Raw genomic sequence first — 21,969 nt, forward strand, 5'->3', positions numbered from 1 at the left:
GGAACGTTGCATGCACGTGTAAACGTAAGAACTCTCTAGGGATTTCATGAACCGTCACAATCCGTCTCAAGAATACATTTTATTTTTGTTAATTTTTTTTGGTGTCTCATTTATGTTGCTTCTCATTTGTTCTGCCTGATTTGTACACTTTTGTTCACTCCTTTAAGCAAAATTGAACATCGACATATCATTGACATTCGCCATACATATGCATTCAATACGAATACTGTAAGCGCCAGAAAATATGTGAATCGAAGATTTGAAGAAATATTACACGCCCACTGTAGTATATAAAAATTCCTTGACAACCGAAGGACTTCCTTAGTCTGCTGGCTTGATAAGCTCAAAGTGATAAATTCATCAATTAATTGTTATTTTCCCAAAGTATCCACAATTAATTTTATCCCAGGCACCTGTGTCACTTCAAGGAATTACAAAATCTGCTGACTGAATACACTACTTTCTGAATGCGAGTGTGTCTATTATACTTCCCCAAAACAACCTCTGTATTGTCCTCCCTAATCCACCCCCTCCCCTATACCTACTTCCCACTAACCACAATCAATACGGAAAATGAAGTATATGACATTGGAAAAATATGTGATGCTATCAGTGGGGGGAGGAGGGGTGATTGGGGTTTGCTCCGACAGCTTGTTAAGATTACTTCTCCAGGGCTAATATGGAAACAATACTCACTATTATGCTGGCCGCCAAGTGAAACAAACAGGGCCGGGCAGCCACTTTCTTGCAAACGCCTCTTTCTTCCCCCACCCCCCTCTCTCTCTCTCTCTCCAGGCCGGACTTAATCATTCCCAGGCTTTCCTCCCCGCATCCACATCTCACCCCAAATACATAGCAGCGCCACCTCCCTTGTTCCCACCAAAACAACATCGCAGTTGGGGGTTTAACCAGCAACAAATAAAACAAATCTTTCTTATGACCACCTCCTGCAGTCTTTTTGGAAGACAAGGGCAGGCGGACACAAGTGTGATGGATACTCGCCAAATGAAGAGGGGGTCGGGGGGGGGTAAACATTGAAAGCTCTGCACAGATGGATTTAAAAATCCATTGCTGTACTGCCAACTACTGGCTGCCTCGTGGGCCATGCCTTAATCCAAGCTCCAAATGGATTGATGCCAAGTGTAACAAAAGTCACGTGGCATCAGCTTAAAAGCTACCTGGACGTAAATTATAAATTAGTTGGAACCTATATGTTTTTTTTGCAACTGAGGTTTGATTACACGAATAATGTGGTGCGTGTATTCACGTGCATGTTTTAATGAAGGAATAACAATCGAAATAAAGCAATTCCTTTGCAAAAATACTAAAAAGGCCTATTAATGATCGATTAAAAGTCTCGTGCAAACACAATAAAATGCAAATAAATAAATCCGAGGACGCAAATCGTGCATTTTTCACCTTGAGACGTGATCTGATCACCAATGAGATTCTGCACAAGTCCGCAGGTCCGGTTAGAGGCAGGTCAGGTTAGAGACATGGTGTGAATAGGCAGCAATTTCCATTGACCTCTGGGGGAGGGCATATAGCAATAACCCAAGTGCCTTATCACGTAGGAGATCACGACGATGCAATAATAGCGTGGGTCCCCTTCAAAGCAGCGCCACATACACACACAGATGGGTTAATGGATGCGTGAAACATGGCCCCTACTGCTCCTGACTGATAACCGATGTGGGGCAACAGGAATTTAGGGAACCTGCACCCGTGAGGCAGCCAGCCAAATGTGCTCATGCACACTTAACACATTCAGCTTCAGGACCGGGAAATACCCCCCCCCCCCCCCCCCACTGAATGCCTTGAGGGATGGACCCAGGCCATACTTCCACGTAAAAAAACAAGCACAGATTATTCAATGTACACGCAAATTGAGCTGATCAGTTGGCATATCAAGATAACGGCTGTTATTCCCCACGATGTGGGTCATGCACCACCACCACCACCACGAGCGCCACCGTCACATTTATGCAACTCTTTGTCGCGCCCAAAACTCGGGAGCGCTCCTGCGGGTTGGATTGAGGGCTTCACTTCGAATGAAGGCTGAGGGATTGCATTAGCGGCGGTTTAGAAACTAAGGCCTGAAAATACTTCACCGCCATTGTCATTACAATAACACGGCAAGTGCTGGCTTTTAACTAGGGCCAAAAATATTGTAACCATAAGAAGCGAACGTCACCGTGTAGAATACAGATTACGCACATTCGTGTGCTTGCATGTGTTCTAGGTGCATTAGCACACGCAATGCTGATGTTCTGTACAGGCTGGAATGTTGTGCTGGGCTCATTCCAATCCCACCCTGAGAATCCTGGAGTTCTATTCATAGCTACAATATGGCCCTGTATGTCTTTATCTTGTCGGACCTTGGAAGCTAAGCAGGCTTGACCCTGGCTAGTACTTAACATGGGGGACTGCCGTAGAATGTGATGTTGTAGTTTTGGACCGAGAGGTGTTGAGGATATTGCAGCAAAAATAAAGTTATTGAATATATCCATGCGGAGGTTTGATTGTTATCCTCTCGTATGCAGCTTCTCTGATTTCTACAAAACCAAGCAATTATCCCATTTGCAGCACCCTACTGAAACGCTTTGGAGATTCCACAAGGTATTCCTGAATACAAAGGATATTATTGTTCTCTATAATTGAAAAAAGCACAATAAATAATACGTTTGCAAAATATTTTGACATATAAAACCATTATGCCGGCTAAATGTCCACTCCACAGTGAAATGCACATTTTGGAAACAACGGCTCCAAAACTGCTGCACGGCTGTAGGAATCAAACAGCTGACCAAGTGCAAACTGGTTGGGTGCTGGGACAAGCTATAACCTAACCTTGCTATATTGGCCAACAAACAAACAGGGCCTGTGTTAAGGAAATATTAAAATTGACTCCAGGGCTCTGTCATGCAAGCATACAGCATCGTGTTACAGGATACAGAGCTATCGTTGCCTTTATTATTTTATAGACTAGCTTTACTATCCGGCTTCGCCAGAGACTTGGATTCTTGTCTTAGATTAATACACGGCCTACGCGGAGGGTGGGGGGGGATGCGTGACGTCAGCAGGCACACTGCGTGACGCTGCCGCATGCGGGTGACATCGCAGATGTGACATCACAGATGTGACGTCACCACTCACTTGCCGTGCAAAATATATCCATTATCGCGCCCCCCCCCCCAAAATACAAAAGTCTATTTTAGACTTTTTGCATTGTGTACATTCTGGAAGCTACCCACATGCCAAATTTCAAGTTTGTTGCATGTCGGGAAGTATGCTAAACATTTCGAACAGACATACATATTCACAAATTTCCCTAAGCCCGGTACTTGGATCGCCACGCCCGGCCGCCTTTGTCCCTCCAGTGACGATGTTCACACACCACACCAATTACTCGTTTGAGGCTGAGTCGATCTAGGGGAGGCCCAGGACCGGTTCAAATAATCGTCACCGGTGGTGGCCGTGAGCGGGAATCGAACTCGGGTCGCCGGGTTCGTAGCGCAGCGCACGAATCGCCACGCAGTCGCTGCCCCCCCCCACACACAGGATAAATACAAAGATCCCCCGTGTAGCTTGTGAGACTGCAGGGGGCAAGTGCTGTTAGCGAGCACCTATGAAGGCCGGCACGGCACACGAGGGGGTGGGGTGGCCAGCACCACGCCCGGCCGCCTTTGTCTCCCCAGTGGCGATGTTCACACACCACACCAGTTACTCATTTGAGGCTAAGTCGACCTAGAGGAGGCCCAGGACCGGTTCGAATAATCGTCACCGGTGGTGAGCGGGAATCGAACTCAGGTCGCCGGGTTCGTAGCGCAGCGCGCTCGCCGCTACACTACAATGCGTTATGCTGCCACATGCGCGGGTCACGTGACAGATTTGACGTCACTGCTCACTTGCCGTGCAAAAAATAAATGCATTATTGAGCTCCCCCCCCACCCCCCCAAAAAAACTAACAAAAGTGTATTTTAATAATGTTTGCATGGTGTACAGTCTGGAAAGTACCCACATGGCACATTTCAAGTTTGTTGCATGTCGGGAAGTACGCTAAACATTTTGAACAGACACACATTCATAACTTTGCCTTTTTTATAGTATATGGAGATGACCATTTGTAGAATTGTCCTTGGCCAAGGTTGGTTAAACACTGGCTATATTGGTCATCACTAACAATTTAAACAGACCTGGCAAATAACAAAACTGCTCCCTCATATTTTTCCCAATTATTCTAGGTACAGTTTACCAAAACAGAAACAAAACTGTGAATTAAGCGTGTTAATCAGTGCAATAATTGTTGGAAATTTATCTGGGAATAGACTTTTCTTCATTAATTTGTTTTCTGCTCTCTATCGTTTTAATTTCTAAAAGATTCTGCTTTTCTGTATTCTATCCCAAGTCTCCTTTATAAAAACAACAACAACCTTTGGTTTAAATGGCATTCCATCCGTGTGCCCAAATAAAGTCGGTTTATTGATTGGCGTGATCTGAGCAGACCAGCGGTGATGCAGTTAATGCAGCGTGACGGTTGGATTACAGCAGCCGTCTCTCATGCAAAGGCTCGTGATTTTGAACAAATTTAGTAGGGTTTTACAGGTTTTCCTTTATCGCTCTAATTTAATATACATTTGTATACACTAGAGGTGAAATTATTTATCCCCGCACCCACCCCTGGAGATTTGAAGAACCGTAAAAATTCAGGGTCGCAATTAAATTAAAGAATAATATATGAAAGAAGTTCAAAATTCATGATATTTTTGAAATGTACAATTGTAATGAGTGTAAATGTACGTTTAGAGGCAGACAAAGAGGAAAATCAAAGCAGCAGTTGGCCAGGTTTGCAATTCATTATGAAAAAGACCATGGATTTATCATCGTAAACTAGTGGCCGCATGGGTCTCACAAACCCATTACGCAAATTGTAAATTTACATCATTTAATTAATAAAATAGCCTTGTGTCAATCCTATGGCGAATGAAAGCCTCCCCATGCTGTGTCCGTCTGGGGATTATTTGACCATACTTCACCATGCTGGTCATCTTTGGTTAAAATGGGGCCCTGGACTGGTTCAGCTGTTAGCCAGGGCCAGGAATCTAACTCATGTTTCTGGGTTCATCACGTAGTGGCCTAACCACTGCACCACCATTGTCCCATACAAGAATATGCGATCGTATGTTTTTCTGTGTACTACATGAAACCACAATATCATAACCATAAAAAGACAAATATTCAATATAAAGTTGACATTATTACACTAAGGGAATATGAAAAAATAAATAAAGACAATTTCACAAGATATATGTTGCATGAACACACACAGCCATCAGAATGCGTGCGCACACATGTAATATGTTTGTTCCTTCCCCATGGAAATAAGCAGATGCTAAAACGGAGCGAAATAAGCCAGTGCAGCTGAATAAATGAAATGTATTCTCCTGCAGGTCAAACCAGACAAGTAACCCGCGCAAATTACACAACAAAAGCGTGTGGCGTGTGCACAAACATGCACGTGCACACAAAGGCCGAGATTCCCCCTTCACTACCTCTGGGAACACGGGGTCAGGCGTAGTTATGAGCGCTTACATTAAGGGTCCAACGCGGCGCATGAGGAGGTGGGTGGCCTAAGCCACCTCACCGACTGTCATTGTCCCCGGCGCTGTCAAACCTCCCCCAGGCCACTGTCTTGCTCTCTTTCTCCATGCGCCTCTAAACGTGATCTCGCTCAGTATGCTCGTCAATTAGATGCCAATTTGAACACTTTTCCTTAATTCGGGAACGTTTGGACCTCGGTCACTGGAAATGCACCGTACCATGCCATCTGATTTTCCACACACACAAACACTAATGCTAGTGTAATGGCGAATTGACACACTTCTCTTGAGATGGCACTTTATTGAAGACACATTCACTTGACATCAGGCGGAGATCTCCATTGCAACAGCCCCGAGTCTTCCCCGCAGCTCTACCGGCAGAATCTACCGTCCTCTTCCGTCACCTGACCACGCTCCCTTCTCGAACATTCCTATAGCCACCAGTCCCTTCGCACTCACAACTGATACCCCTGTCATTACCTCCCGTAGCCACTAGTGCATTTGCACCGCATGCAGACTCTATTGTCATGACACTAGGCTAATTCTAAGAAACCCCGTTCACACCAAAGCAATTCACCAAATTACAGTTCGCAGGCGCTCGCGAAATATGCCTTGACATTTCAAATCCGCTAATCCCCTCAATTTGTATGTAAATTGTACAGCAACATATATGTTTTAATTAGAGCAGTAAAGGCAGCGGTAAGCAAACTGTGCGATGACAAAAGTCTGACTTCCAGCCATGGCTAATATCAGTGGCGAGTCATATCTGAACCAGTCCTGAGTCCTTCCATCGTCACCAGAGCATGGTCAAACAACCCCCACAAGACTGCATGGCTTGGGGAGGTCTCTATCCAGCAGTGAATCGACAAATCGCTGTAAATTAAAAAAAAATAGAAAATATTACTATTTTTACTATTTTTATTTTGCCAGGTAAGGCCCACTGAGCTATACAGCTCTTTTTCAGAAGCGACCTGGCCACAAATGATAGCTCAACGAAGTGACTTATCATGTGGACGTTAATAGCAGTCTAATACTCTAAACGCATGTTTCTAAATGTGGAGGGGAAAACCGGAGAACCAGGAGAAAAATCCACACTACCATGGGGAGAACATGCAAACTCCAAATATACAGCAGGCGTCAGGGTCAAGATTGGACCCACGACCTCCTGCAAACCAGGCAAGGTAGTTAACATCTCACCAACATAGCATTATATCATCCTCTCCATCAATATTAGCACATTTTTATGACCGTGTATAGAATGTGTGCAGGAATTGCTATGTCTTCTTCACATTAAAAGCATGCTGGGATTCCTGTGACGTTTGCTGTTTAAGACAACATTTTTACGTACTGTATATTATTAGATGAGAGCCCCACTGAGGGCAAAGGTCTCTTTTTTCAAGGGACTGCTGGGTCACACAGAAATATGAAATATAAATAAATTAACGAAAATCATCAATATTGAATACATTCAATAGAATAAACTGAACAATCATTAACAATCAAGTAGTGTGAATTATGCAACTTTTTAGCAGTGGTATAGGCTATAGTTCAAATGTATTTGTATTCTCTAGTGGTGACCAAATAACCAATCTAACTGTCCATGAAAACATGATTGGGACAAGAAGATAGGTTCTTGATAAATAGAACAATTCACAAATTTAGTTTTAACCCTTGGAACGTAACTTGGGAACTTTGAGCGACGTATTAAATTGCAGGAATTTAAATATGGCATTAATGAACCAGGTCATCTCAATACACGGTTTAAAAACAAACGGAATCCATTGCACATCCCTCCATAGTGCCCACACAACACAGCCAGTCATAATAACATAGGTCAGGATTACTACGATAAAATTTTAAAATGCATTCATGTTACATGTACGTCATTTTCGAGGGCAGCACAGCACTCGTGTAATTTCAAACGATACACAGTAGTGTTCATTGTACCTTGCCCCTGGTGAGTGGTAGATATGAAAATTTGAACCATGTGGGCACATGAGTCAAGGAGAAAGCAAGAATCCGACTCATACAAAACCCAAAGCAAAACAAACACAAATTCCTTTGGTGCGAGCACGCATTTATAGCTCTTCACATACACACGCACAAGCGCTCGCTTGAGCACACAATCGGCGATTCACAGCTGAGAGCTGCCACGGCCAGACACTTCAAGCGCTGTGCTGTTTGCTGCGTTCCGGTAACACTGGACCTCAATTCCTAACGCCAACACTAAAGCCCTGCCCTCGATCTCCACTGGCCCACACACGGCTTGTGGGCAAGCCGCCTTCAGACAGGCAGCGTCGAATAAAACAGCAGAAAGGGAAAAAAAAGTCCAATGGAGTGAGAGAGAAAACAAGAGAGAGCTTATTATGAGTGGGCCAATGCAGATGGAACCAATTACACGCCGTTTCCTGAGCGGGTAGTGCTTTACTCATGTACGCCCGCCACTCCCTTCAGTACCCCCCCACCCCAGTCTCCGGCACCCTCCTCCCCACTCCACAACTCCGTCTCTTCCACCCACCTCTTCCCATTTGAAAACCAGGACCCTCTCCGTAAGCGCGCTTGTACAGGCAAATAAAAAGACAATGTTCCGTTTTTTTAGACTGGTTTCGACGACTAAGGCAAATGCTTTTAGCGAGCACCTAATACACACGGGGGCGCTGACATCAGCGCCATGCCATTTCATTCCTTTCGTGTTGGCACACCCACAGAAGGCATTTATTGTGCCCACGACCACTGGGGTTTCACATTTGCCACCATTTAGCACTTTGCTAGGAATCGAGCCTGCACCCGTTGCAACTGTAGTGCAGCGTTATGCCGAGAGCAGTGACACATCTCGTATCACTTCTCTCAAATATGAATACACACACGCTTCACATTTATCCTGATCAGAGCTGGAAATAGGATAATGATAATTGCCTGTTCTAAAGGCCCCACGGGTCATGTATTAAAGCCAAAATACCCTCAACATTATTTTAGTCTTCAAAGGATGTTGCTGGATAGAAATTCAAGCAATGTTGGTGTTATTACCGCTGCGGCAGAATGCTCTTTAATTAAAGATTAATGGACCCAAAATTAAATAAATCCCAACAGTTTGAGCGATCCCCTTAACTGTAACCTTTCATTTACATTCAATTAAATTGTCAGAAGCCTAACTTACGAACAAAAACAGGTAACACTTTAATACAAGGCTTTTACGAAAATGGCTGTTTTTTCGACCGCCACGCAAAGAAAGCACTCAAATTTTACGCCCAAGTTGCTCATGCAAGTTCAGGCATCCTACCCCGGATGCGGCTCGGCTGTCGGGTGCAGGGTGGCGCGTGTGCGAGCGACTCTTGCATTAAGGTATTGCTTCGCGTCGGCGCTGGGTGGTCCAGCACTGCCACACATACTTCTCGGCACGTTTGGCAGAGCGCAGGGAAAAAAGTGAAAGAAGGACCACTCGAGTGCTGGTCAAAGTTCCCCCATCACATGCCTTCTGGGGTCAGATGCTGCCCTGAAAAGCTCTCCAGTAATCATGCCAACAATTGCGGCTCAATCACTATTGCGATATTGTAAGAGGCAATGACGAGACAGTGGCGCCGGCGTCGGGTTTTCGCGTGCCCGTCTCGCAGCCCAAGGCTCGCCAGATTGAAATATCATCTGGGCGTGGGTGCTACGAGTCACATGGCACGAGTGTGTCTGCCTTCCTTTTCCCGACGCCTGTCGCCTTTGGTCTGCGTTACCATGTGGTAGTTCACGACAAAGTTCCTCCGATACACTGGAGAGGCCATTACGTGCCAAGTACAATACATCGCCCTTTACTCAAATCACATGGATTTTGCCCGATTTCATCAGATATCGGAAGCCAAGCAGGATTTGGGTCAGGATAGTGCGTGGACAGATAGAGGCTATGCACAATCACAGTTGTCATAGGGCTTGCTGGGTTACGTTTCTGGTCAGCAGAGAGCGGTGCAGCAAAATCCATTGTTGTACTGTAATTATATGCTCTCGCATCTAGGTACCCAACCATCAACAAACCCACTGCACTGGCCAGCATGAAGAATGGTCAAGTAACCCTGGAGACTGGCACGGTGTGGGGAGCCCTCATCCAGGAGTGTGTAGATAAAAGGTTATACACGTAGAAAGTGCCCTCTTTGCTATCACGCATGGGATGGCTGAGTAAAGAGCAGTTACCTGCATTTGCAATGAGACGAATTTATGGGAAGCCTGTCTCTTTTCTTGGAACTTTTGAACAGAAACTACAAAAGCAATGACGCCATGTCGTTATTATTGCGGGACTGCATAGAGTGTGATGCCATGTGGTTCAGTTCAGGCAACGCCCAAGCACAAGTTTAAGGGTGACCTAACACATTTTCAACGTGTGTCTCCAGAGGCATCAACGCGGTTGTAAAGCATTTCAAGATGACTTCGAGCAGGGGTTAACGATCCACCGATTCATCACTGATTTAAAATCGTTACCCTCACGATACACACATAGCACTGTGTACGTGAGAATCGATTATTGCACACTATTTCACATTAAGCGACTGCCGAGATATGTAAATGAGTCATCTGTATTTTACAAGAGATATAGCCTGTGAATTTCAGTGAATCTCATAATGTGCTATATGTAAACTTTCGGCACATAAATTAACCATTGCAGGTCAAACCTCTACTGAGTAATTTCCAACAGAAATTATGAAGATAACACAGTGAAATATTACGTAGTTAAATACTATATAAAACAATTATAAGTTCACTTAAATAAAACAATTCCAGGGGTTGTAACAGTTTTTCTTATAATGACTAACACTCTATAGGAAGTCACGAGTGGTTATTGTAGCCACTGCCATAGCAATGTGGAATTTACAACATTGATTCTGGGTTGCCAACACAGGGTGACTTGAGCAGGGAAACATTTTGAGTGTTCTCTTTTCGAGAGATTACACAGGGACTGCCAAACAGCTTGCTCGGGAGCTTTAGGGGGCTCTCGCAGCCAAAGTGCAAATGTTGTATGAACCATATCAATTATCGACGTAACTGCCACCCGTCAGAACACGCAGACGCGTTATTGTGGGGCTCGCAACTCCGACAGCATCTCCTCCTATCTCTCACTCTCTCATCTTTGCACATCCTCTACACACATGCACTTTGGAAGAAGAATAAGGATGAAGAGGAAGAAGAACGTTTAATAAACAAAATAATCAGCGGTTCCAAAATTAGTGCATGTTTACGATGCACTGGTGTATTCTCGAGATATTCTAACTAGACCTGTAATGATTCTCCCCTCCCTCTCCCGATTCACGATTATGGATCACGATCCTTTTCAAGATTCTTAAAAAAATACATTGTGCTGAATGTAGCTACATCTTAGTGACAGCAAAGATCATGTAACCCCATTTTATACAATGTGTACATATTCTCGAAAGCACACTTCAATACTCATATCAAAAGACTCAATTATAATAAATTCATCGACGCATCAATACACTCATAAGGTCAACCCAACTCCTTACAGACATGCATGCATGCACAGTATATTGCAAAATATTCCAGATCTGGGCGTGAAAATAAAAGATGCATGTGCCTTTAGTGCGCCTACTTAGATGGGTTTATTTCCTTCGGTAACGTCCACAAGTGCCCATCACACCAGCACCCTGATCAGTGTGTATTATCCAGGAGCGGCAGAATGTCTCTGAAGAGAGACTTTAGCCAAGTTTCCTGCTCAAAAGGCCCGTGGTGGCCTTTAGTGTGAACACCAGCGCGGACTCACTGCAGCGTCGAGTCTCCCGCCCTCCCCCCTTTCCTCGTCCCCTCGACCAAACCCATCAGAGATCCTGGGAATATAAATAGGCCTCGGCTGTCCCCAAAGATCACTTCAGCTACCATCCCTTCTCAACCGCCGCGATGCCGAGATGTTAACTACCTCATCTGGTATACAGGAGGTCGTGGGTTTGATCCCAACTCTGGCGCTTGTATATTTGGAGTTTCCATGTTTTCCCTGTGGTCGTGTAGATTTTTCTCTGGGTTCTCTCCGGTTTTTAAATCCACATTTAGAAACATACGTTTAGAGTATTTGGCTGATATGAATTTACACGTGAAAAGCCACTTCGTTGAGCTATCATTTGTGGCCAAGTCACTTCTGAAAAGGAGTGATATAGCTCAGTGGCCCTTACCTGCTAAAATAAAAAAAAGTGTGTTTAATAGTTTAGTTTCATAGTTTTAAACTCTCCTATCTATGAATAATACTCTTTGGTTCTTTCGGTCAAGTCACGTAGGTAGAAAAATTAAATAAAAGAAAAAATAATATATCACGACGTTTCGATCACAACACAAGCCGTCGTTGTGTGCCTAGTTAGCATGCCAGAAACAGACCACTATCTATACAAATAGGCTTAACTCTCAACACTACCAGCTCTAGTATTATAGCTCACAACCTAGAACCATTCGATGAAGTGGAATGATATTTCATTCATTCTGCCTATGAGTCTGGAATTACACTGGATTACACTTACACCAAGAAACAGAAAGAGGAAGACATGTATCAGAGAACAAACTTAATTTAGACGGATCACATTGACTGTTAATAAATGTAAGTTGACTTGAGCAAGACGTCTCTAGAACGGATGGCCGGTGGTCAAGAACTAACGATGGAATGGCAGCCAACGGGGGAAAACACACCCGGGAGGAAATCCACCGTGGAGAGATGAAGCAATTAAATCGGCTCACCTTCAGGAGCTAGATGGATTGTGGCATCACAGGACCACGAGGATGGAATTGGCTTTGGGAGTCTGTCATTAGCAGTGACGGATGATAAGAATGAACCTGGCGACTGTGTGCACACGGCGCAAGTTACCGGAACATGACGCCGAGTCCCTTGAGCACTCCGGACTTTTTGTGCCGCCCCTTTCCACTCTCGTCTCCATCCCTTCTGTCACCGCCGCCCCCCTTCTTGTCTCCCTTCTTCCCACTCTTGTCACCCTTGTCACCCTCCTTATTCTTCTTCTTGTCCCGTGCCGTCGAGCCGGCCGCGGGGCCTGGGGGAGGGCATCTCGCAGCAGGGCTGGCGCCGGCGTCCTGCGGGCTCGGGGACCTGGCAGCGGGGGCCCTGGCAGCGGGGGCCCTGACGGTGGCCGCAGCGGCCCCGGCGACGGGGACGTCCAGCTCCGGCGCGGTGCCCTGTGGATTGTCGCTGCCGCCCGACGTTGAGTCTCGGCCGCTCGCCTCTGCCTCCTCGTCTGCGGACGATGGTCAAAATGATCGAAGTGGCAGATGGAGAATGGGAGCAGGGGCGATGCCCAAGTCCGCCAACGAAGGACAGTAATGAGCGCGTAGGGTTTTACGCGCTTGCGCTCTATAGCGCTTCATCGTGTTTACAACTAAAGATGTATTCGAGATCAAAGGACGGTAATGATGCAGAAGGATAAGAGTGCCAGCCAACAATAATAACGATTATACCGTACCACCATGCAACACTTAAAAGGCCAAAGTGTCAAAGTCTCTCCCTGATACGTTGACATTTTCAGGAAGTTTATTGCAATACATTCTAAAGTTGTTATAATACTTGAAGTAACAAAAATCTAACGAATTATGTTTTTCATTAAACTCATTCGTTCGTTTAGAAGATTGCACTTATTCTTTTAAGTTATTACATGATGCATAATCTTTATATGGGATGCATTTTTTTGCCAATTTCAGTGTCTGGGTGACGTTAAAAGTTTTTCATCCACAGACATTATAGTGAATTTATTATGAAACCCTAAAAGCGTACACAAGCTATTATTATCGAGAAGTAAGCATTACGCAGTGCAGAACATTTCAGGATAAAAGCCCACATTATGTGAGGCAGACACACTGCCCTTCATTCGAAACTCTGCAGCTTGCAGCAATGCATCACCCTGTGCTCGAGAATGGCCTTTGAATGTGACGTTGTGTAACTACTTTTGAAATTATATCAAAAGATGTCTTTATCCATCATTGGAGCACACCTTTCGATGGCCTGAAAACATGTTTGTCCCATGTCAATTAATTCAATTGTTTAAGTTTCAGAGCTGGAATTTATCCAAATTATTATCAAGAAAACTGAGTTTGTGTGAAAAGATTTATTGTGTAGTCATTGGCGACCAGGCTGAGACCATAAACTATCTAGACTTGCGAATCTGGCATATTCGAAGGTGGCTGAAACTGGGATTCGAACCTAAAGTCTCAGAAGTGCCAGCTCCACCCTGACCCCTGGGCAACCTGGCCATCTCCACGAGATAATACTTCATGCTGGCCATGATGGGCCATATTACATACAGATGTGGCGGCTTCACAGCTGACGAGGCCCAGCAGTTGTTGACACTCCAGGGCACGTGGAAGTACGCCGAGAAATACTTCCCACAACCGTAGTTTTAACATTCACGTGTAAACTAGGCACATGATTCAATTGTAAATTGGCTGAGACATGTAATATAATTCTGCTGATTGGTGGGACATGGAAAACTGGGGCAACCGAGGGTCCCAAAGGCCTGGGGAGTTGAGGAGCACGCTTGTATATAGCCTGCGCTTTAGCTCCGACAAACGCACGTTGCTCGCTCTGCGGCGAGCGCATTCCCATGCACACAAATCAGCCTGCGATCAGTGCGGACATTCGCCCTGCTTCGCTCCCCCTCCCTCCTCCCAGGCACCCCCCTCCTGGCCACTGTGCCTCACACCCCCCCACCCCCCCCCCCCTCATGGCTAGATAAAACAATGTCATGACCCTTCCACGAACAGCGTTTTTTGTGGGTCCCTTGATGGGCACGGGCCCACGTGATCGATAGACTCCTCAATCCGCGGAGTGTGCGCACACACACACACATACCATTTGGTTAATATGATGCTGCAGGCATTTTTTTGGATTTACCATACTCTGCAGTATTTTTTTAATCTCTGCAATCGATGACATCAAGCCAACAAAGTATTCAGCAGGGAACCTTTTGATAATAAAAATATCAATTAATTATCCATTATTTAAAGCAAGGTTAGAACTCGCATTGCCAGGAAGGAGCAGTGGAGCAGTGGAGCAGTGGAGCAGTGGAGCAGTGGTGCAGTGGAGCAGTGGAGCAGTGGTGCAGTGGAGCAGTGGTGCAGTGGAGCAGTGGTGCAGTGGAGCAGTGGAGCAGTGGAGCAGTGGAGCAGTGGAGCAGTGGTGCAGTGGAGCAGTGGAGCAGTGGTGCAGTGGTTAGCGCACTATTCTAAGATTGCAATTCGATTCCTGGCTTCGGCTAGCATTAGTGGCGAGTGATATCCAAACTCATTCTGACCATTCCTTAACCAACTTGAACTGACCAGCATGGTGAAACATGCTCAAACAGTATCCATAATTGACTCAGCATCAGGAGGCCCTTATCCAACAGTGGATTGATAAATAAGTCATAATTCAAGATTAGTTTCGCATTTTAACGTTCAACCCCATCCCCCTGCAGTGCCCGCCATGACTTACACATCCTTAGTCCCACCAAGGCTCTCTTCATCTCAATTCAAAACAGAGAAAATGTAAGTATGCTCAAATAACCCCACTGACGAACAGCATGGGGAGACCTTCCTCCCTCTATCAGTAGATTGACAGAGGGGCTATATATGCAATGCATTAACCAATTGGTTTGGCCTTCTCACCTCGAGCCCCCCCCCCCACAACCCCTCTCTCATGGCTGAACACCTCTATCCCTCGAATGCTACGCATCTCCATCCAAAACCTCCCCGTACCGATATCAGTTCCCTGCTCTGGGCTGCCCTGCTCCTCCTCAGCTCCGTCGCCGTACGACTTGTCGATGGCCACACGGAAACTCTCGTTGCAGGCACGTCCACGGATCAGCCGTTGCCGGGGGCGATGGGCCGACTGCTGGTCCTCCCCCGCCTCAGCCCGGCCACCGGTCGCGTCGCCGTCACCGATGAGCGTCGCCGTGGCAACTGCCGTTTGCAGGCTCTCCAGCGACGTGGACTTCTTGAGGCCCAGCGTGGGGCCCACGTCTCGCCCTGCTTCGCCCGGCCGTGTGGGATGGGAGTGTTTGAGGGGGGTGCAGTGAAAGGGAGTGGGTGCAGGCATGAAGAATTGAGGGAGGGGGTTAGAGGGCCCAGGCAGACAAGTGTGGAGTGGTTGAAGGGGAACAAAGCAAAAAAGAGGTGAGAAGGGGATTGCATGAATCCACCGTCATTACCATCACACTCGCTCGCACGCTCGCTCACACTAGATTACCGCAAGACAAATGGCTCACTAATAGCATGGAAGAGTGGATACACGACACGTATGATTTATGAAACATGACCCCACTTCATCTATTAATCACACACACTAATTACTATTATCTCGTCAAATTTTCTTGATCATTCCTCATGTTTTATGGCAATTACTTCTGACATGACGACATATATTTGTATTGCATATGCGATATTTATGCGATGAAATTACACAAAAATATTACATGGGCTCGCTTACAGACTTAGTACCTCTACAGCATATGTCACGGAGCCTCTGCAGTAAAAACACATCTCCTGAAAACTACTTGTACGTTTTTGGAACTCCTACCGCTCACCTTCTTCCCCTCCCCAACACCTCTCCCCTTCTTTTTACTCACTCCACCTTCTACTACCATTATCACTTGTCCTTCCCACCACCTCCACTGACCACCTTCATCTCCACACAGGCTCACTGCTGCTTAACATCTCAATCACACCGCCTCTCGAAGATGGAATGGAAATGTAATTATTATTCATACATCATGAAACTTATGCCCCCCCCCCCCACAACCCAGAAACCAACCCAATACTAATCTTGCTAGGAAAGGCCTGAAGAAAAGGGGGGGGGGGGGCTATAATTGTTCTGAGCTGTGGGATTTTTTTTATTACATGAAAATTTGGTGAGTAAATATAACGCCTCCAAAAAAGTAAATGTAACGCCTCGAAGGAAGATATGGGGACCCCCAGCCAAAATTATTTATTGCGGACCCCAAATTTCACTCAAAAGGCCTGGTGCCAGGCCCAAATACTGCAGACGCTGCCCATTCACCCCACTCTCTGCAGGAACAGCTTTGCAGGCGATGAAGGTAGCAGTGGCCAATGGCAGAAAGGCTATGGGGCTATGGGTGGTAGCAGGGGAATGGGGCTGATGGGACCCAGACACAGGAGCAGCCATGTGGGGTTAGGAAAAGGAGGGAGCAGGGCTCCCCATCCTATGCCAATGAAGCATTCCGGGGACTGTTTGTGCTGGTGTCTCGGGCGCTTTGGCATCCGGAGTAATTTAGATGAGGGTGATAACTTGAGAAAACAGTGAGGCTTGTAAATTGATGATGTCAAATTGCTGGACCAGCTAGGAGGAAGCAGTCACCCATGGAGTGTGTGCGAGCACTCTAACACGTGGGCAGTGGGGCGAGGTTGAGGGCGTGGGGATCAATAGTGTTGCAGGAAACAACGCTTCACCTACCGCAAGAGTCAATATCAATCGGGCACTGGCAATGGAAGTTCCAATAGAATGTGATAACAGAAGCAGAGAGGGATGGGGAAATGGGATGCCTCGGGGCCATCTCGCTTGATCACTTCGGGGTTTCGGTGAGATGCAGGGTCACCCTTCCGTGACAGAAAAGCCTGACCCCCGGATGATCAAATAATCTGCTGCTATGCCGCTTTTAAACTGGCTCTCTGGGCCTCAGACAATAACAATAAATTCGAAGACTCCTATTGAAAGGTGACACGTACTATTCTATATATCAGAATGTACATATGTGTAACCGTTTTGTCATCTCCTGCTGGATGAGGGCCTCCCTACTCCGTGTGGGTCGTGAGGGTTATTTTATCATGTTTCACCACACTGACCAACGTGGGTTAGGGGAGGCAAGGAGCATAGGCATTGAAGAATAGTATGGTGCAACAATTGATGTTGCAGCCTACAGCACCTGAGTTATTGCATCGTGGTCACCTATCCAAGCACTCTGCAGGTTCAATACTGCTTAGCTTCTGCTATCTGACAAGATACGGTGACATCCTTACATAGTAGTGGTACCATGCAGTGGAAAACTCCCTATACAGTGTATATTAGTACAAGCTCATGCTTCTGAGAGATGTGGCACATGTCCTGCAAGGTAGAATTTCTCATCATTGGCATTTCTTATGGCATTGGGTATATAATTTGCACGTGGCCACTGTGGATGCCACTCGGTTGCAGATTTTTTGCATCTTTTTCACAAAACCTCCATTAATATTAATCTAAACTGATTATAACTAAATGGTTTACATTTATTAAAAATACGTGGTAATTGTGGTGCTTTTGATGTCATTGAGCACAACGGTATTGAACAATCCTTAAATTGTGAATGATTTGAACAAGAAAATATATTACCACCCCCCCGCCTCAACCCCTCCACCATGTAAAATCTCCATCAATAAAACATAATGTAACAAATATACAAATAACATAGAACGAAATGGCCGGGAGGCACGTGAATCATGAGACTGAGCGAGTGCTACTTAGTCCTGGGTTTGAATTCAGGTTTCAGCTGCCAATGATGAAACTTGTGTAGTAGAGTTGATGGAATCAGATTGGTCACCAATAACATAAATATATATCAGGATTTTCCACTTAATCTTCGTAAATTCTCGCTTTTTATTATATTGACATGAGATGAACATTTCTAGCAAGGAATATAATAGCTGTACCCCAAGTACACATAAATAGGTCTATTGAAGTGACTTCAGGAGTAGTTCCATGATTTCATGTTCTGGAATGGTTTCTCTGACACGGGGTGGTCCACCGCTATCTGTAAGAGTTCCAAACGAAATGAATATATTTTAATGACACTGTGCCGAGAGCTTAATTGGAAAATGGAAAAAGCAATTACATGCTTTGTTACTTTGTCTTTGACACAAGACTCAACACCTAAAATCACAATTCTATCTACATTAAACAGAAACTTTAATTAAATGTTTTCTTAAACACTGCCTTAACACCAGGAGTTACACCACCGGTTCTCTTTGTTCAAGTTATATTTGTGCAAGCTGTGCAGAAACACTGGAAAAACATGCATTCAAAGCCCAACAGGTTCCTTACAGTAGTGACCAAATTCATACAAAACAGTTGGGCTGCGGTGCCAAGTCGTATTGTATGGTACATGCCACCAAACATTGCAGAGTTAGAAGCCCTGTGAAAATATTCTTCACTGGGGGGGGGGGGTTGAAATATTGTCATAATTAATTAACTATGACACATATTATTCTTTATTTGAAGCTTTCGTGACTGCAGGAATCCATACTCTTTGGTTCTTTCAGTAAAGCCACGTAGGGAAGGAGGAGAGGTCAGCGCTGCACATGCGTCATCACGCGATTTTGTTATTGTCCTAGGCGATTTATTATTTATTTATTATATTGATTTCATTACAAGTTTCAAGGAGGTCCTAAGGAAATAAATTCGGTTAAAGTTATTTATTTATTTTATACCTACGTGACTTTACCGAAAGAACCAAAGAGTATGGACACATATTATTTTAATGTTCCTTTAAAAATTCACATCCATTACTATAACCAAATTGGCAAATTTCCTTTCATATGAATTTGATTTGAACAGGTTGAGAATAATTTCGCTTTAATAAAAAAAGGTAGAAAAAATATTATTATTCACAATACATGCAGGTGCATTATGCTCATTGGCAGTGCCAGGGAAGACAAAGCATTTGGTGAGGGGGGCATTTTGAAGGGGCCGAGCACTCAAGCCAACCAGAGGCTAAAAGTAGCTCTATCTCTAACCCTAACATTAACCGCATTAGCTGACCAGACCTTATCCCTTACTAGAATCTTACTAGCTAACCAGGCCCTATCCCTAACCATCACTCACTAACTGGCCTAAACCCTAACTCTACCTTAAAATTAACCGCACGAGCCAACCAAATGCCAACTCAAGCTTTACCCATTACTCTGATAGTGCATTCCTTACATTTATAATCATGATTTCACTTTCAATGATCACAGCACCCACCTGTGCACAGGCGTCATCATCATCACTCCACTGTCTGTTCACCTTGCCCAGCCATGCCCCCCCCACCATCCCTCTTGGGGTTCACACAAAAGTCCCACACGTGGCAACATCCACAACAAGCTTGCCTTGGGCCCTGCCCCCAGTAACGCATGTGTGCGTGCACGAGCATGCATAGGGGCATGCGGGCGTCGTGTGCACCCGCGCACACCTGTGTGTGTGTAGTGTACAATACGGAGCAGTGGCGCAGTGGTTAGCATTGCACTGCGCTACAAACCTGGCGAACAGAGTTTGATATTCGCTCATGACCAATAACAGTGGCGAATACGTAAATGGTGCGTGTCACACCACCCCTTCGTGTGCCGTGCTGGCCTCCATAGGTGCTTGCTAACAGCACTTGCTTCCAACAGTCAGTTTGGCGAGATGGTGGATCTGTTTTGTGTGCTTGGGTGTTCGTGTAGGAGGATTTGTCTTTTTTGCTGTGTACTGTACTTTCATTTTTACACTGCAATTGTTTGTGCAAGTGAGTATACATATGGAAATCTATATATATAAAAGTCAAAAGCTGTGTATGGGTTTGTGGCGGGGTTTGTGTGTAGTCGCGCTTGGCTCTCCAACGGGGGGGTTCACGTAAAAATATAGCCAGGTACCACGCCGTAAGCCCCGCCGTGAGCAAGCACTATTCCTTTTTCACATCCGTCAACTTTAAATTAGTTTAATTAGCGATTTAGTGATATTTTTGTGCACTCCCATTTTATGTATTTATGGCGTGCACGACCATACCAACTGACGAGCCTTTGGTGGGGGGGACAGCCCATGCCAAGTCGCACGCCTTCGGTGGGAGTGAGGGGGACATTTTCTTTTGGGTTAAAAATCCTATAAAAATACACTAAACGCTCAATTCTTCACTGTCTCATGTCCCACCCCCCCCCCCACCCCGATGCGTGCAGTTATTACTACTATGCAGTCGGTAGATGCTACCACTATAGGCCGTAGATATTACTGCAGAGCGGCCGGGGACATCGTGCCTGGGGGGGGGGGGTCAGGGGTAGCAGCCCAGCCTCAGCCTGCCAAGGTGCCATCTCGGCTGGCTGGACAATCTAGGCGAGGCCGGAGGCTCTGCACGAGACTAAGCCTCACCATGCTGCTCTGTCAGGTGAGTACTTTGTGCTATAGAGTCCATAAATACTGCTATAGAATCAGCATGTACTACTGTAGTGATAGCAGGTACCACCACAGTCGGTATGCATTGCTGTAATCATAGCAGGTACCACCGCAGTCAGTATGCACTGCTGTAATCATAGCAGGTACCACCACAGTCAGTACGCACTGCTGTTTTTAAGACCCGGGCAACGCCGGGTACTTCCCGCTAGTCCTGAATAAATGCAAACAAAAACATTGCACTTTTACATTTGAAAGGCACAAGCTTGGGTTCGAATAAATTTGATAGCAGATAATGCGTTTTATTTCAACTTGTTGAAATACATTAGTTTGGCTTTGGAATGGTTTTTATATAAGAATATTAATCAAAGTAACGCCGTTTACTATATCCATAAAAGCTTCACAGAGGGTTCTGAAATTCCACTAAGGAATGTTGATGAGGCAGAAACCAGAGTACCTAGGACAACCCTACGCATATGCTGAAATCTCTTCAACACCTCTCGGTCCAAACCTACAACATCTCGTACTCCCAAGCAGCCTTCCATCTAAGTACTAACCACGCTCAAAAATCCTGCTTAGCTTCCAAGATCCGACAAGATAACGACATGCAGGGAAATGTTCTTGTCCTGTAGCTATCAGAAGAACTGCAGTATTCTCGGGGTGCGATTGGAATGAGCCCCACTGCATGAGACGAGGCACCCTTGCCATGGACTCCTTCAACATTTCAGCCTGTACAGAACAGCAGCAGTGTGTGTGTTCAGGCACCTACAACGCATGCACGCACGCGAATGTGTGTAATTTTAAATCTACATGGGGAAGTTTCCTTGTGCATATACAAGGCATGCACATTGCTAAATGTCTTTACGTACACTTGAGTAGAGTGGCTGGGGCAAAATCCATAAGCGAGCGCCTATTAAGACCGAAAACAACACCCACAAACTCTCTTGCTATTCCTTTACTGATGTCCACATCGCATTGCACTGGGGGTAGGTATGTGAACGTGATGTTTTGCATTATAGAACATTGCACGAATCACAAAATGAAAAGATCCCTCTAAAACCAAACGTTGTTGAAGTGCTCTTAAACGAGCAGCTATTAAGACCTGGACAGTGCAAAAGTGGGTGGGTATGGCCAGCACTACAACCGACTGCCTTTGTTTCTCCAGTCCCGATGTCACACATTGCACTCGGTACTCATTTAAGTCGGCCCAGGAGAGGTCGAGGACTGGTTCGGATATCACTTACAACA

The 21,969-nt window shown here is 45.5% G+C and overlaps 1 protein-coding gene across 6 annotated transcripts in view; it reads right to left on the reverse strand.

Annotated features, from left to right (window-relative positions):
* LOC133345142 (partitioning defective 3 homolog) overlaps positions 1 to 21,969 on the reverse strand; it is a 199,015-nt gene that overhangs the window by 38,653 nt on the left and 138,393 nt on the right. For 4 of the 6 annotated variants that reach the window (XM_061555640.1, XM_061555641.1, XM_061555643.1 and 1 more), the window contains 2 exons: positions 15,309 to 15,581; positions 12,436 to 12,817 (listed from right to left, as the gene is read on the reverse strand). In XM_061555640.1, the coding sequence (XP_061411624.1) occupies positions 12,436 to 12,817; positions 15,309 to 15,581 (655 nt within the window). The remainder of the gene's footprint in view (positions 1 to 12,435; positions 12,818 to 15,308; positions 15,582 to 21,969) is intronic. The other 2 variants (XM_061555644.1, XM_061555639.1) reach the window with 1 other exon arrangement.

The sequence above is a fragment of the Lethenteron reissneri genome, chromosome 21, assembly GCF_015708825.2.
Source record: "Lethenteron reissneri isolate LAM-NWPU_2019-01 chromosome 21, ASM1570882v1, whole genome shotgun sequence".
NCBI lineage: Eukaryota > Metazoa > Chordata > Hyperoartia > Petromyzontiformes > Petromyzontidae > Lethenteron > Lethenteron reissneri.